At 44.4% G+C, this 17,155-nt stretch overlaps 1 protein-coding gene across 1 annotated transcript in view; it reads right to left on the bottom strand.

Annotated features, from left to right (window-relative positions):
- Positions 1-17,155, bottom strand: part of MAP3K9 (mitogen-activated protein kinase kinase kinase 9) — a 71,658-nt gene that overhangs the window by 23,130 nt on the left and 31,373 nt on the right. Inside the window, exon 3 of the mRNA XM_060140091.1 lies at positions 3,327-3,507. Coding sequence (XP_059996074.1) covers positions 3,327-3,507 — 181 coding nt within the window. The remainder of the gene's footprint in view (positions 1-3,326; positions 3,508-17,155) is intronic.

Raw genomic sequence — 17,155 nt, 5'->3', positions numbered from 1 at the left:
CTGAACCTAGGCAACTGATTTCAATCATCTAAGCCTTGGTTACCTCATCTGTAAAACAGAAATAATAATAGCTACTTTTGGAGTCATCTCCAAATTAAAGACAAGCTTCTTGCCATGGATAAGCTCTCTTTCCCCTTTTCTGTGGGATATAATTATTCTGAAGTCACTTTCACTCAGATGTAACCATTCAGAAAAGAATAACACGCCGAGGGATGCTGAAAGGACCTGAGTTCCTGAATGATCTCAAGGTGCAAAGCTGCCCCACCAGCCTAGACAGGCTGGACTACTCTTGAAAAAGAAGTACACTTCTACCATCAGTAGGTCTCTTTGCAATAGCAGCTTAGCTTAATTAATACATTAACTAATCTCATTAGCCTACAGTCAAGCAATGAAAGTGTAGGTTGAAGCATATGAAATTGCTGCTTTTGTGGGTGAAAAACAGTTGAATATCAGGATACAGCTCAACCTAATGAGATCTAGTCAGATATTTTAAGGAAAGGAAAACTCTTTTCTTCACAATAGGTACTTCACCCATAATTAATGTGTAGTGAAATAAGATTCAATATACAGAAGCTATAAAACATCATTGAAAGAAATTAAAGAAGGTCTAAATAAACAGGAAGATATCCCATGTTCATGGATTGAAAGACAATATTATTTAGATGGCAATACTCCCCAAAGTGATCTACGGACTTAACATAATCCCCATCAAAATTCTAGCTGCCTAATTCTCAGAAACTGACAAAATGATCCTAAAATTTGTATGGAAATTGAAGAGATTTGGAATAGCAAAAATAATCTTGAAAAAGAAGAAGGTTGGAAGACTCACACTTCCTAATTTCAAAACTTAGTACAAAGCTACAGTTCTTAAAACAGGTGGCACTGGCAAAATGGGAGACACATAGATCAATGGAGTAGAATTGAGAGTCCAAAAATAAACTCTTTCATTTGTGGTGAACTGCTTCTTGACAGGGATGCCAAGACAATTCAATGAGGAAAGAAACAGTCTTTTAAACAAATGGTGCTAGGACAACTAGATAGCCACATGTAAAAGAATGAAGCCGGACTCCTACCGCACACCACATACAAAAATTAGGTCAAAATGGAACAAAACGGAACAAAATGGACCTATATGTAAGAGCTAAAGTTACAAAACTCTTAGAAGAAAACATACGTATAAAACTTCATGACTTCGTTTCTTAGATATGACACCAAAAGCACAAGCAATCAAAGAAAAACTGATAAACCGAACGTCGTCAAAATTAAAAATGCTTGTGTTTCAAAGGATACCATCAAGAAAGTGAAAAGAAAACCCACAGAATGGGAGAAATTATTTGCAAATCATGTATCTGATAAGGGACTTGTATCTGGAATATATAAAGAACCCTTTCAACATAAAAATGGAAGGACATATAACCCAATTTTAAAATTGGCAAAGGATTTGAACAGATAGTTATTCAGAGAAGATATACAAATGGCCAATAAGCACATGGAAAGATGCTCGATGTCATTAGGGAAACACAAATCAAAACCACAGTGAGATATACCACTTCACATCCACTAGGATGGCTATAATAAAAAATAACAAGTGTTGAGAGGATGTGGAGAAATTGGAACCCTCATGCGTTGCTCATGGTAATGGCTGTGGTAAAAAACTGTCTGGCAGTTCCTGAAAAAGTTAAATATAGAATTACCATATGAATCAGAAAATTTCACTCCTAGGTGTATACCATCCAAGAGAACTGAAAACATATGTTCACACAAAAGCATGTAAACAAATGTCTATAGCAGCATTATTTACATTAGACAAAAAGTGAAACAACCCAAATGTCCATCAACTAAAGAACAGACAGACTGTGGTATACCCATATGACGGAATATGATTCAGCTATTAAAAGGATGAAGTTCTGAAAAACATATATGAACCCTGGAAACATTATGCAAATGAAAAAGCCCGTCACAGAAGAGCATATACTGTATGATTCCATTTATATGAAATGTCCAGAAGAGGCAAATCCACAGTGACAGAAAGTAAATTAGTGGTTGCCAGGGTGTAGGGGGAGGGGTAGGGGGTATGAGGGAATGACTACTAATAGGTATTGAGGGTTTTTTTGAGTGATAAAAAATATTCTGGAAATAGTCAGTGGTTGTCATGGGTTGAATGGTGGCCCTGAAAAGATATGTCCATGTCCTAATACCCAGAATCCTTATTTGCAACAGAATCTGCCCCAGAGTCTCTGGAGAGAGTATGGCCCTGCTGATACCGATTTCAGACTTTTGGCCTCTAGGCTGTAAATTTGTATTGCTTTAGGCCACCAGGTTTGTGGTAATTTGTTACAGCAGCCTTAGGAAACTAATAACAATGATGATCAATGTGAAACATTGTAAATTTACTAAAAACCACTGGCTTATACATTTTAAAAAGTGCACTTTACAGTATATGAGTAATACCTCAATAAAGCTGTTATTTAACATATACACACACACAAGCTCACTTTACAACAAGTAAAATATACACACACAACAAGCTCACTTTACAACAAGAAGCAACAACTTCATAGATGAAATACGATGATAATCTACAGTCCTTTCTTTTGCCTACCAAGGTGATGCTACCGTCTCACAGTCATGAGGATGCTTACTCTGTAGATGCTCATCCTCCCATCAGTGGGAGAAAGATTTTTAGATCCAACATGTCCTTGTGACCTCTTGGGCTGACATTAACTAAGGGGAACGGTTGGTCTAACCTTTGACTCTGCAGTTCTGGGCGCATGCTTGAGACCTATCTTTTCCCATTTCTATATCAATGCTCGACAGGCAAGACAGAGCCTTGACTAAAAGGTTAACTGGATAACTGGAAAGGATAATTTCCAGCCCACCCAGAAAAAAGAGACAGCACAAACAATACTCATCAGCTGAAGGGCTTATAGTGAGAACAAGTCCAACAGTAACAGCCACTGTTGCTAAGCAAGCCAGGGTGACCGTGGGGAAGGTCTCCAGGACTGTCTGGGTACCCTCACCACCCTGGAGGTCAGTACGCACTGCCCCTAGAATCTCCTGGTCCTTCCTAGGGAGCAATCACCAACACAAAGGGGCCTACACAGAGGTGGTACTTGCCCCCTAGCACTGGGGGGATTTCTGGCAGATGAAGGTGTTAGAAACTGTCCTTTGGCAACGTGGGATTTAGTGTAGATTCCTCTGAAGGGGTCACCTAGACCTACCTGGGGTGCCTGGGGTTCTATGCAACCCCAATTCTCCAAGTCCCGAAGCATCTGTGCAGCCAAAATAGATCTGGGGAGCGCTGACCCTGCACCTCTGGACCTTACCTCCACACGTCGCTGCCTTTGGAAAACATGGAGGCACGAATGACTTCAGGTGCCATCCAGGCATACGTCCCTGCTGCGCTCATCTTGGTGGTTCGGTGCCATTCCCGAGCCAGGCCAAAATCGGTGATCTTCAGAACCTTTTTGCTCAGGTCTCCGTTCTCCACCTTCTGAAGGATCAGTACTGGGCAAGGAAAGGAATACAGAAGAAACCAGAGTCTGCGTGAATCACGGGGAAACCACACAACAGAGCCCTCCCGCCATCCTCTTGTCCTCTCCTGCAGGCTCCATCATGTGGCTCCCATGGGTGGGTGGTGGGAGCCGCCATCTTTAAACACCTAGGACGCACCCATTTTGGCGCCAAGTACTTTACAGGCATTATCTTCAACCCTCGCAACAACCTCATGAGGTACATACGATTGCCGTCGCTGCTCTACAAACAGGTGAGGAAGCTGAGATACAGCACCACTAAATAAATCTTCCAAGGCCACTCAACTAATAAGCCAGGACTGAAACCCTGGCAGCCTGGCTGGAGAGCCTTCCCTGCTGCCATGCCACCATACGGCCCACTCACAGCCTACCCTTCTGAGGAGCGGCTACCCGGCCTTCCTGACCTCCAGGCCACCGCTGGGCTTTGAGCACTCTCACAGCACCAGGAGTGGAGGTTGCCTGCTGGGCTTCTAAGGTTTCCGACAGTGTCTCAACAGTTTCCATGAACCTCTCCACGTGACTTTATTTAAAGTCTTAAGAAAGCATGTCTTAGTTTCAGGTGGCCAACATTGTTAACCAACTATCCTCCAATATAAAATAAAAACTAAAGAAAAAAAAAAGCAGGTCATTTGGGCAGAGATTTTCCCTTAATCCAGGAACTCAGCAGCACCCACTGGGGAGTGGCTGACAGGCTGGGGGTCAGAGGGCACACACGCTGAGGCTCACCCAACATGACGGCTCCAGCGAGAAGCATGCCCTCGTGGGAGCCAATCTCCCCCAAAAGAGCAAAAACGCCCATCGACTAAAGTGCTGTAAGCAAAGGCCAGAAACCCTGCCTGAGTCGGCAGCGAGCGAGCTCCTGGGATACGAGGAGGCCGAGCCTCCATCTCCACAGGTGGGACGGTTCCAAGGGCCCTGGGTCAGCACCACCTCTGTGGGCCAGACGCTGAGCCACAGGGAGTTCAGAGCTCTGTACACAGGATTTCAGGGAAGGAAGGAAGATTCTCTCTGCTCTTCCAAGTCTAAATGGGGAGAGTGGGGTAAGGGGGCTGGATTTGGGGGCAAGAGCCGCAGGGAGTCCCTCAAGTCACACGACGGTACTTTTCTCTTCCTGCTCCCCCAAACCCCGCCCCGGCACACGTCCACTGAAGTGTTACATAATGAAAGGACATGGGCCAAAGATCTCTACGTCCTACATGCTTCCCAGAACATCAGCAGTAAAGAGGGATTACAAGCAGCTATAGGGCTGGAAGCATAAGAGAAGTCAGTGCCAGCCACTCCCTAGATCTAATGGACTAAGCCTCCTTCCTCCACACCCTCCCCCCTGCTCCCCTGACACACCCCGCCCGCTCCAAGCTTCCAGCATCCTGATGGGTCCAAGCCTCTAAGAGCTTGGGCAGATGAAAACGAACAAACAAAAAACAACTTCCTACATCTCATCTAATCACAAAACTCTTTCCAGATTCTTCTGTGCCTCTCTCCCCTTCTCTGCGGGTAGACAGATAACAGACTGACATGCATGCAGACTGCTGGGCAAGTGGCACCACAGAAACCCACCATGCCCTCTGCAGTGGCGGCAACCAGCTGCTGAGCATTTCCCTGAGTCGCCCTTAAACGGAGGATTCAGAGAGAGCCTTTCCCCTTACAGATCTAATGGGGCTCAGTCCTGTCACCCGAGGCCACCAGGTGGCTGGGACAGGGTGAGGTAGGAGCTGGGTAACAGTTTCACGATGCTGTATGGGTCCAGCTGAGCTTTCTCAGAGCCTCTGCAGGAAAGGGAAGGCAGAGAGGTTTAGATTCTGCGACAGGAAATTGGTTTTTACAAATGGGATGGCATGTTGAAGATGATTTTTAAAATACATCAGTCTGTCAGATGGCTTAAGAGGGATGGCCGAAAGATGAAGACGGGGCAAGAACCAGCCCAGGGGCAGTCTGTCTAAACTGGAATGCATTTAGACAGTGCACGTCCAGCCCAGTTGCACCTAATCTCCATGACTCCCTGATGCCTTACATCCAGCTGACCTCAAACATTTATCCCAACAGGATAAATGCCCCTGAAGGCATCTGAGTTAGAAAGCCCTGGCCTAGGGATTCTGCCCCCAGCAAAGGAGAGTGGGCTATAATCCTGGCAGCTAATAATTCCGGCAATGATTCTCAAGAACAGTGTCCTGAAATACTGATATCTACCAAGTACGCATTACTATTAACAATTAAAGCAACAAAGTTTGTGAAAGCTTTACTTTTTTTTTTTTGGAGATTTTAAAAATTGAGATGAAATTCACATAACGTGAAATTAACCATTTTAAAGTGAACAATTCAGTAGCATTTAGTACATTCACAACGTCGTAAACCATCCCCTCTACCTAGTGCCAAAACATTTTCATCACCCCCAAAAAGGAAATTCCATACCCATTAAGCATTGTTCCCCATTCTCCCCTCTTCCCAGCCTCTGGCAACCAGCAACCTGCTTCCTATCTCTATCGATTTACCTATTCTGCATATTTCATATAAATGGAATCATACAATATGTGACACATCTGGTTATTTCACTTAGCATCATGTTTCCAAGGTTCATCCACATTGTTGCTCATACCAGCACTTTACTCCTTCTTCTGACTGCATAATATTCAATCATATGTATATACCACTATTTGTTTCTCCTTCTGTCCATTGACAGACATTTGGGTTGTTTCCATCTGTTGGTTACTGTGAATCTACTATGAACATGTGTACACGTATACTTGTTTGAGTACCTGTTTTCAATTCTTTAGGAGTGGAATTACTAGTTTATATGGTAATTCTATGTTGAACTTTTTGAAGAATCAGCAAACTATTTTCCACAGCAGCTGAACCATTTTACGTTCCCATTAGCAATGTATGAAGGTTCCAATTTCTCCACATCCTCACCATACTTGTCATTTTCCTTTTCTTATTATAGCCATTCTAGTGGATGTGAAGTGGTATCTCACTGTGGTTTTGATTTGCATTTCCCTAATGACTAACGACGTTGAGCATCCTTTCATGTGCTTTTTGGCCATTTGTATGTCTTCTCTGAAGAAATGTCTGTTGTTTTGTTGTTGCGTTATGAGTTCTTTATATACGCTGGATACTAGACCCTTATCAAATATGTGATTTGCACATATTTTTCCCTCTCTGTAGGCTGTCTTTTTACTTACTTGATAATGTCCTTTGATGTACAAAAGTTTTTAATTTAGATGAAGTCCACTTTATCTATTTTTCCTTTTGTTGCTCATACAGTACTTTTGATGTAATACCAAAGAGCTGTCAAATTCAAGTTCATGAAGATTTGCCCCTATGTTTTCTTCTAAGAGTATTACAGTTTCAGCTCTTATATTTAGGTTGTTGATCCATTCTTCTTTAATTTTTGTATATCATATGAGAAAGGGGTCCAACGCCATCCTTTTGCATGTGGATATCCACTTTTCCCAGTACTGTTTGTTAAAGGGGAAAGCTTTACTTTTTAAAACAGAGTGGAGCATAGTTCTCTCCAAACACGTTTTCCTGGGTAGGAGAGAAAGGTTATATTCACAGCAGCTTACTTATCTGTACCACTGCTGTGAGCCCATTCCAAGCTTCTACCGCTGACAAGCAGCTGCAGCAGTAACAAACTACTGTGCTTTACTTCTTGGAAAACGTAAGGGTATTTTATCAAAATCTGGTGAAGTCCATGAAAGTGCATTGTGTAAACCTCCCCTTTCATGGGGGGGCAGTGGAACAAATGCTGAAAACTAACAAATCCAAGTCAAGAGGGGACCAGCCAGGATAAGAGAAAGAGGGAGAAAAAGATGCATTTGAACTAAAATCCTAGTGATTAACCAGATATAGGGGCTTGATGGAGAAAGGAGACATCTCCCGCCTTTCAGACATGGGTGACAAGTAGAATGGTCGCGCCCCTGACTGAGAAGTTGAAAGACAAAGCCCATTTGAGGAAACCAAGTTCAGTCTGGGACATAATGGATTTAGGGTGACAGTAACAACAGTCAGTGCAGAACAGAAAAAAGAAAAGAAAAAAAAAAAAAAGAGCAGACAATCTAAATCCCAGGCTTGACATTTTCTATGTAACCCTGGGTAAGTTTCATAGACTCTACATCTCTATTCCTGCTTCTGTAAAATGGGGATAAAGATTAAAGGCAATACAGTAATAAAGCACCTAGCAGAATGCCTGACACATAATTAGGAGCTCAGGACATTACAGCTATCATTACTATGATTACGACTAAGTGTCTCATACATAAGTGGAAACCATGGGACTCCAAGTTCAAGGTATTGAGAATCCTGGTAGGAAGCCTGGCAGGCCCTGACACAAAATAACCATGTAATAAATTTTTACTGTATAAATAAATGGAATGGTTGATTAAATAATAATGATAGCTACCCATTATTGCTCATTTACTATGTACAGGCATACCTCGTTTTATTGTGTTTCACAGATATTGCATTTTTTTACAGATTGAAGGTTTGTGAGAACCCTGCACCGAGCAAGTTTATTGGCGCCATTTTTCCAACAGCATTTGCTCACTTCCTGTCTCTGTGTCACACGTGGCAATTCTCACAATATTTCAAACATTTTCATTATTATTACGTCTGTTATGGTGATCAGTGATCTTTGATCTTACCGTTGTAATTGTTTTGGGGAACCACAAACCATGCCCACATAAGATGGGAAACTTAATCAGTAAGTGCTGTGTGTGTTCTGATTGCTCCACCAACTGGCTGTTCCCCCATCTCTCTTCCTCTCCTCGGGCCTCCTTATTCCCTGAGACACAACAATACTGAAATTAGGCCATGTAAGAACCCTACTATGGTTTCTAAGTGTTCAGGTGAAACTCTCTCACTTTAAATCAAAAACTCGAAATGATTAAGCTTGGTGAGGAAGGCATGTCAAAAGCCAAAAAAGGCCAAAAGCTAGGCCTCTTGTATCAGTGAGTCAAGTTCTGAATGTAAAGGGAAAGCTCTTGAAGGAAATTAAAAGTGCTACTCCAGTGAACACACAGATGATAAGAAAGCAAAACAGCCTTAGTGCCAATATGGAGAAAGTTTTAGTGCTCTGGATAGAATATCAAACCAGCCACAACATTCCCTTAAGCCAAAGCCTAAACCAGAGCAAGACCCTGACTCTCTATGAAGGCTGAGAGAAGTTAGGAAGCTGCAGAAGAAAAGTCTGGAGCTAGCAGAGGTTGGTTCAAGAGGTTTAAGGAAAGAAGCCGTCTCCATAACATAAAAGAGCAAGGTGGAGCAGCAAGTGCTCATGTAGAAGCTGCTGCAAGTTATCCAGAGATCCAGCCAAGATCATCAATGAAGGGGGCTCCACTAAACAACAGATTTTCAGTGTAGATGAGACAGCATTCTATTGGAAGAAGATGCTACCTAGGACTTTCATAGCTAGAGAGGAGAAGTCAATACCTGACTTCAAAGCTTCAAAGGACAGGCTGATTCTCTTTTTAGGGGCTAATGCAGCTGGTGACTTTAAGCTGAAGCCAATGCTCATTTACCATTCCAAAAATCCTAGGGCCCTTAAGAATTATGCTAAATTTACTCTGCCTGTGTTCTCTAAATGAACAACGAAGCCTGGATGACAGCACATCTGTTTATAACATGGTTTACTGATTACTTTAAGCTCACTGTTGAGACCTACTGCTCAGAAAAAGACTCCTTTCAAAATATTACTGCTCACTGACAATACATGTGGCCACCCAAGAGCTCTGATGGAGATGTACAATGAGATTCTTGTTGTTTTCATGCCTGCTAACACAACATCCATTCTGCACCCCGTGGATCAAGGTGCAACTTCGCCTTTGAAGACTTAAAACTATTTAAGAAATACATTTCTTAAGGCTAGAGCTGCCATAGTGATTTCTCTGATGGATCTGAGCAAAGTCAACTAAAAACCTTCTGGAAAGGATTCAACATTCTAGATGCCATTAAGAACATTCATGATGTTCAAAATATCAACATTAACAGGAATTTGGAAGAAGTTGGTTCCAACCCTCATGGATGACTTTGAGAGGTCAAGACTCGGATGGAAGAAGTAACTGCAGATGCGATGGAAACAGCAACTAGAATTAGAAGTGGAGCCTGAAGATGGGACTGAATTGCTGCAATCTCATGATAAAACTTTAACAAATGAGGAGTTGCTTCTTAATGGATGAGCAAAGAAAGTGATTTCTCGAGACGGAATCTACTCCTGGTGAAGATCATTGAAATGACAAAGATAGAATATTACATAAAACTTAGTTGATGAAGCAGCTGCAGGGTTTGAGAGAACTGACTCCAATATCAAAAGAAGCTCTACTGTGGGTAAAAGGCTATCAAAAAAGCATTGTATGCTATAGAGAAATCATTTGTCTATAGATGAGAAATAAAAGTCAATCAATGCAGTAGACTTCACTGTCTTATTTTAAGAAATGGCCACCCTGATCAGCCAACGGCCCTCGACACTGAGGCAAGACCCTCCACCAGCAAAAAGATATGACTCACTGAAGGCTCAGATGATGGTTAACATTTTTTTAGCAATAAAGTTTTGTGGTTTTTTTTGTGGCCTCTCTCGTTGCGGAGCACAGGCTCCGGACGCACAGGCGCAGCGGCCACGGCTCACGAGCACAGCCGCTCTGCGGCATGTGGGATCTTCCCGGACCGGGGCACGAACCCGTGTCCCCCGCATCGGCAGGTGGACTCTCAACCACTGCGCCACCAGGGAAGCCCGCAATAGAGTATTTTTAATTAAGGTATGTACAGTTTTTTTGTGGACATAATAGACTACACTCAATAGACTACAGCATAGTGTAAACATAACTTTTATATGTACTGGGAAACCAAAAAAATTCATGTGACTTGCTTTATTGCAATACTCACTTCATTACGGTGGTCTAGAACCGAGCCTGCAATATGTCCAAGGAATATGCCTGTAGTGGCTTGATGCTCTTTACATGCTGTATGTAAAGAGCCTGACAACCATCACCTTAGTTACTCCTTAAACCAACCCTATGAATTAGGCATAATTATTTTCCCTAGTTTACTCGTGCTGAAACAGACACAGAAAGGTTGTCAGTTGTCCACAGTTAGTGAGGGTTGGAGATGGATTCCAAAGCCAGATCTCTGTTCACATGCTGTGCCATCCAGAGGACAGAAAGGAATCCTATGAGTCTTTAAGGCTTGGCTCAATTTCCACCTGATCCCTAACACTGTCATTAATCAACTAGTATTCACTGCTCTCCTTGTTTGTGAAGTACTCCTTCAGCACCCCAAACCAGTACCATACAATTTAACACTATATGCTTCTTTTAATTATTCCCAACTGCTGCATGTACGTGTCTCATCGTTTCCTCTAGAATGTGATGGAATATGACTCCTAGGGGGCAGAAACCCCATTCTCTTTCTTCTTTTTTTTTTGCGGTACGCGGGCCTCTCACTGCTGTGGCCTCTCCCGCTGCGGAGCACAGGCTCCGGACACGCAGGCTCAGTGGCCACGGCTCACGGGCCCAGCCGCTCCGCGGCATGTGGGATCTTCCCGGACCGGGGCACGAACCCGTGTCCCCTGCATCGGCAGGCGGACTCTCAACCACTGCGCCACCAGGGAAGCCCCAAATCGTGTTTTTTACACACTCTTTTATGTGTATATACCTTTGACAGTAAACTTTAAAAAAAAAAAGAAGACTAAACCAAGGGCTTCCCTGGTGGCGCAGTGGTTGAGAGTTGCTTAGTTTTGTAAAAGTGAGTGACAAGCACAAATGTAGCTGTGTATACTAGTTTCCTAGGGCTGCCTAACAAATTAACACAAATGTGGTGGCTTAAAACAACCGAAATCTACTGTCTCTCAGATCTGACGGCAAGAATTCTAGTCTAAAATCAAGGTGTCGGCCATGGCCATGCTACCTCCAAAGGCTGCAGGGAGAATCCTCCCTTGCCTCTTCCAGCTCCTGGTGTCTGCCAGCAATTCTTGGTGTTCCCCAGCTTAGGGCAGCATAACGCCAACCTCTTCACTGGCCATCTGCCCTCTGCGTCTATCTCTGTTCTTCACATGGCATTCCCATCGCTATGTGTCTGTATCCAAATTTCCCTCTTCTTATAAAAACATCAGGCATTGGACGAGGTCCAGTCCCTATCCAGTAGGACCTCATCTTCACTTGATTACAAAGATCCTATTTCCAAATAAGGTCACATTCACAGGTTAGAACTTCATCATGTCTTTTTCAGGGGGACACAATTCTATCCACAATACAGTAAAAATATTGCCTTTGTTAGATGAAGGCTCTCAAGGAAATAAGCTAAATACAGCGTCTGGCCATGGTCCCAGAGAGCTGACTAGAGCCCTTTCTGGGAAAGTCAGTAAGCACGATCATATATGAGTAGTAGAAAACCTGCAGAGATGACCACAGTGGGGACATGTGGCAGCAGGGAACTGCGGGGAGAGATGAAGATACTGGACATCCATCAGAAATTTGGTTGGGGAGTGGGCTCCCTGTATTTTCTGTTCCTAAATTCACTCGGGTTCTTGGGGTTGGGCAAGGAAAACACTTCCGTCTGCCCAGCCAATGGGACAAAGAGCTTCATCAGCACATGAGCAAGACAGCCAAATACAGAGAAGAATCCTGACCAGGCTCCCCAGGTAGTCATTCTTCAGGTTAAATTGACGGAACACCAGCAGTAGGTGAGTTGGTGATGAGCGTCCTGAGTCACACTACCGGATCTAAACTGCCCCCCTCTATGTCCGATGCACAGCTGCTCTCCTGGGATCTCCTTTCACAGTCCTCGGGTTTCCCTTCATCTATCTCCCACATCCTGTACCCCACTTTCTCTTTCTGCTGCTTTCCTCTTACTTTGGTGATATGCATTCTCCAACAGCTCTTTAGAAAGAACGCATGGAAGGTACATTTTTTTTGGTTAGAAAATGTCTACATTCCATCCCCATACTTGGCATAAAAATGATTGGAGATTTTCCTTCATCGTTTTGAAGGCATCATGCATCAATTTCTTGCTTCCAACACTGCAGTTAAGGAGCCCCGAGCCATTTTGCTTTCTGATGCTCTGTATGTGACATGTCTTTTTCTTTTGGGAAATTTTTAGTCTCTTCTTAATCCCCAGTGTTCTGAAATATCAAAGGAATAGGAATACACCTTGGGTGGGGACTTCGTGAGTACTTCCAAATCTGAACTCTCATGCTCTTCAGTTACAGGGAATTTTCTTGAAGTATCTTACTGTTATTTTCCTCCCCTATATTTCTCTGTTTTCTCTCTCTCTAGAACCTCTATTATTTAGGTATTAGTCTTTCTTTACTGGTCCTCCAGTTTTCTTATCTTTTCTCCTCTATTTTTCATCTTTTTTGCTTTTTGATCTTCTTTCTGAGATGTCATCACTTTTGTCTTCTAACCCTTCTATTGGGTTTCTTCTCATTTCCCCTATCATGATTGTAATTTCTAATGGACCTCTGTTTTGTTCTCTGAATGTTTTTTTCATTCAGAGCACATGTAGCCGTGTAATGCCTGTTTCTGTAATACGGGCACAATATCCTTTCTTTTACCTGAGCATATTACTAATGGTTCTTTTTTTATTTCTTTGTTTCTCCCAGTGCAGTCTGTCTCAGCTGCTTTTTCTATTTGTGCTTTGGTCTCTAATGCACTTTTGCTCAGAGTTGCTGTACTCCTTGATTGTCTGTTCATGATCAAGAACCAAATTGGGCTTATGCTTTAAAAAGGAAATCCTTATGTTTCAAAGGTACATACTGAAATATTTACCCAAAAAAATATAATGTCGCAGATGTACTTCAAAATAATCAAGGGTGGCAATGAGTGGGGTGACTGAAGAGACAAGATTACCCATGAGTTGGTCATTTTGGAAACTGAGTACATGGGGGTTCATCATGCTGTTTCTCCTTCCTTGTATGTGTGTTTTCCATAATAATAAGTTTGGGCGGGGGGTGAGGGCAAGGAGTGAGGGATCAAAAGCTAACTAGAACCTCTAAGCACACAGAAGGAATCTGTCAACTTCCAGCTTCTCTGTAGGGAGAGCCAGGGAAACCTAGACACGAATACCTGCGGTCATTCTGTTGAGCTGGTCAAGCACTCTTCCAACTGTGGGAAAATAAAGGTCTGGCTGCCAGTGTGCTGGGAATCAAGTTGGGGGAGGGCCAAGGTGGTCGCAGGCTTCCGTATGTAAACAGTTATCTCATCACTCCATTTTTAAATTAAAGTCCCCATACCCATACCCTGTGCCTGCGTCCCCCAGTCCAGAAACCAGTTTCCTCTTCCGAAAGGAAAGGCAGTCAGCTGGCCGCACGGAGTGGAGGAGGAATGCATTTCATATCATCGCTACCTGACCCGTTTTATTTTAGCACCCGCTTCGCTCCAGTTCTGGAGGTACCTGGTGCTGCCAGTTCCTAGACTTTTAGGGATTCTGTGATATAAATTCGTTCTTTGCTTTCCTCACTGTCAGGTTAAAATTATCTTTCTCAAACCTCCTAAGTTAGTTATGGCTCATCTGTTTTCCAGCTTCTAAAACTTCGCTACTGTTGTCTACTCTGCTGTTGGTCTTGCCGAGTTCCTGTAGTTCTAGCTGGGTTTTAAGAGAGAGCACAAGCTGAGGTAGTATTTGTATGTGTTCAGCCTGCCATCCCAGCCCAGATCCTGCCTTTGCTTTCGTTAGTTTGCTGGGGTAGGGAGAAGGAAACTGACGTAGTCTGTATCCAAAGGTATCCTGCAGGGGCTTCCGGCTTTCCTTGGCTTGTTTCTTCTATCTCTCCCAGTTGGAGAAATCTGTCCTCTTGCTCGCTCCTGTCAAAGCTCAGAGTTCAACCACCAGATGTACGTCACAGCATCCTCTCCCACCTTAACCAGAACTATCTCTGAGCTTCAGCTAGGCAGAAAGGAAAAAGCAACAGATGAAGACCCAGAACGCCTGGTTTCTGGCTTCAGCACTGTGCGATCTTCACCAGGCCCCTGTGCCCCCATCTCTGACATTCTCAGAGTCTATAATTCCCTGAAAGCTGTGTTGGTCTCTCCTGGGGTCAGCCAAGCTCCACCACCCACCTGAGCTGAAGGACGGCTACACTCAAGGGCGAAGAGGAGTTAGGCCAAATGATTCTACCCCAGAGAAAAGCTCCACTCACCAGACACAGCCAGGCCTGAGTCAGCACTGGAGACGCTAGCTTCCTGCAGCCCATTGCCTGCAGTGGAGGTGGGAAGAAGACCTTGGGCTCCAGCCCCACCCAGCAGCCCAGGGTACCAACAGGCCAGCAGTAAGCACACAGCAGGCCCTCTGTGGTGCTGAATCAGCCAGAGCCACATAGAAGAGCCTCACTCATGGGGCACCAGCATGCAGTGAGAGCACGGCCAACATCCAAGCCCCAGCCTCTCCTGCGCCCTGGCCCTCAGCCCACTGTCCCTCCAGGCAAGACCAAGAGAGGCCAGACAGACTTGCTCGCCCAGGCAAATGATTCACCACCTAGACTTCTCGACTCTGCGTCTCAGCAGAGGTGTGGTGCTGCCATGCCGGCAGCCGCTGAGGACCCAGCAGCGTTCAGCACTGTCAGCAGAGCCGCGCTAAGCCAGCATAGAAAACCGTGCTTCCCAACAAACATTTGGGCACAGGCAGCCAGAAATCCCTGTCGGAAGAACTACAGAAAGGTGGGGAGGACCGGGTGCTTGGGGATTTCGGTTCCACCCCCTCTTGGTAAAGAAGAGGAAACCAAAGTTAACGGATGTGTGCGATGAACTCCTGGCAAAGCCAGAGAACATTCGGTACAATGAGTGACCTTGTCCTATGACCCAGAGCCAGGGCAAAGCTGAACTGTAATGACCTCCCTTTCTGGGCCTGTAACCTGAAGAGGCATAATAGGCGCTCAATAAATACTTGTCCTGAATGAATGCATACAAACCACCCGCAAAGGTTTCTAATTAAGTCAGTTAAGGAGTGGCCCCCAAATACCTGTTTGAGGGTTGACCACAATGGCTTCACCAAAGAAGCTATGGCAATGATTCCTAATCTTTTAAAATATGTCCGTTCAGCTTACAAAATGTTATTATGATGGCAGATGTACTTTTAGTGTGTGTTGATTAAGAAAAAAACAATAACCAGAGCTCATGTTCAGGGGGGGCCTTCGTGTGCGCTGCAGCTGAGCTAAGTTATTTAAATGCATCATCTTTTTTTTCTTTTTCTTAATAAATTTATTTATTGGCTGCATTGGGTCTTCGTTGCTGTGCACGGGCTTTCTCTAGTTGGGGCAAGCGGGGGCTACTCTTTGTTGCGGTGCGCGGGCTTCTCATTGCAGTGGCTTCTCTTTGTTGCAGAGCACGGGCTCCAGGTGCACGGGCTTCAGTAGTTGTGGCACACGAGCTCAGTAGTTGTGGGGCACGGGCCTAGTTGCTCCGCAGCACGTGGGATCTTCCTGGACCAGGACTTGAACCCGTGTCCCCTGTACTGACAGGCGGATTCTTAACCACTGCGCCACCAGGGAAGTCCTACGTGCATAATCTTATTTAATTCTCTCAACCATTCGGGAAGCCACTTCAGACGTGGAGCGTGAAATTCAGAGAGGCTGGTCCACAGGTGCAAGAGGCAGGGTCAGGACACAAGCCAGGTCTGGAGGAAATCACAATGAGAGCCCAGGACCACCATGCTGTATTAAACACCCCGATGAAAAGTGCTTTTAAATGAATTTGTATTTTATCAACACAACAGCACCTACACACCTTTGAAAAACAGAAATAGGAATAGTTACACTTTCTACAATGCATTTAGATTCAAAGGCACCTAGCAGTAGCCCCCTCCCCAGGGGTCTGCAGCCCACCACTGGGAACTGCTGACCACAGTGCTGCCACTGGAAGGCCGTTCTGCAAAAAAACAGCCAGTAACTGTCCCTGAGGAAAGGATCCACCTGTCTGCCATCATCTCGCATCCAAGCAGGTGTCCCAAAGCCTGTGCTTCCAGAGGAGTGGATGGGAGGGCATCTCCAAGGAAGGGTTAAAAGAGAAGGACAGAGTCAGCAGCATTTGTGATAAAGAGAAAACAAAGTGAAAACACAGCAGAAACGAACTGCTACTTTAGCAATCCTGGCAACGTATCATGAAAGGACTAACAAGGGATTAATGATAGGAAAAGAGCCTAAAATCTGTGACCTAGACTGCTAGTCGCCCTGCAGTGGTTACTCTCCCCTCCTCCCATAGTAACAGAACCCTCCATTTCAAGATGGGCACCTGGCCACGGATAACATTAACATTTCCCAGGCTCCTTGTTCCAAGGTACAGCCAAGTGACTAAAAAGTATCATGTGGCTGCTTTCTGTAACCTGTCTTGAAAGACATCAGCTCAGGGCCTTTGGCCCTTCTTTTCACCCCTTCCTACACTGTGCTGCCCAGAACATGAACGTGATAGCTGGAGCTACCATCTTGGACCAGGAGGAGAAGATTGTGCCCAAAAGTTGGCAGAGCTATGGATGGGAAGGAGTGTAGGGCTCATGGAACAGAGATGCCATGCCAACCATGGACTGTATCCCGTCCAACTTTTACATACAAGAGAAGAACTTCTTATTTCAGCCACTGTTACTTTGGGTGTCTGTTTCTCAGAGCTCACCTAATCTAACTAATACAAAGTTCAATTCCACTACTACAA

This window comes from Lagenorhynchus albirostris, chromosome 1 (genome assembly GCF_949774975.1).
Source record: "Lagenorhynchus albirostris chromosome 1, mLagAlb1.1, whole genome shotgun sequence".
Classification (NCBI taxonomy): domain Eukaryota; kingdom Metazoa; phylum Chordata; class Mammalia; order Artiodactyla; family Delphinidae; genus Lagenorhynchus; species Lagenorhynchus albirostris.
Note: the sequence above shows the minus strand (reverse complement) of the source record. Positions and strands in the feature narration are given on the sequence as shown.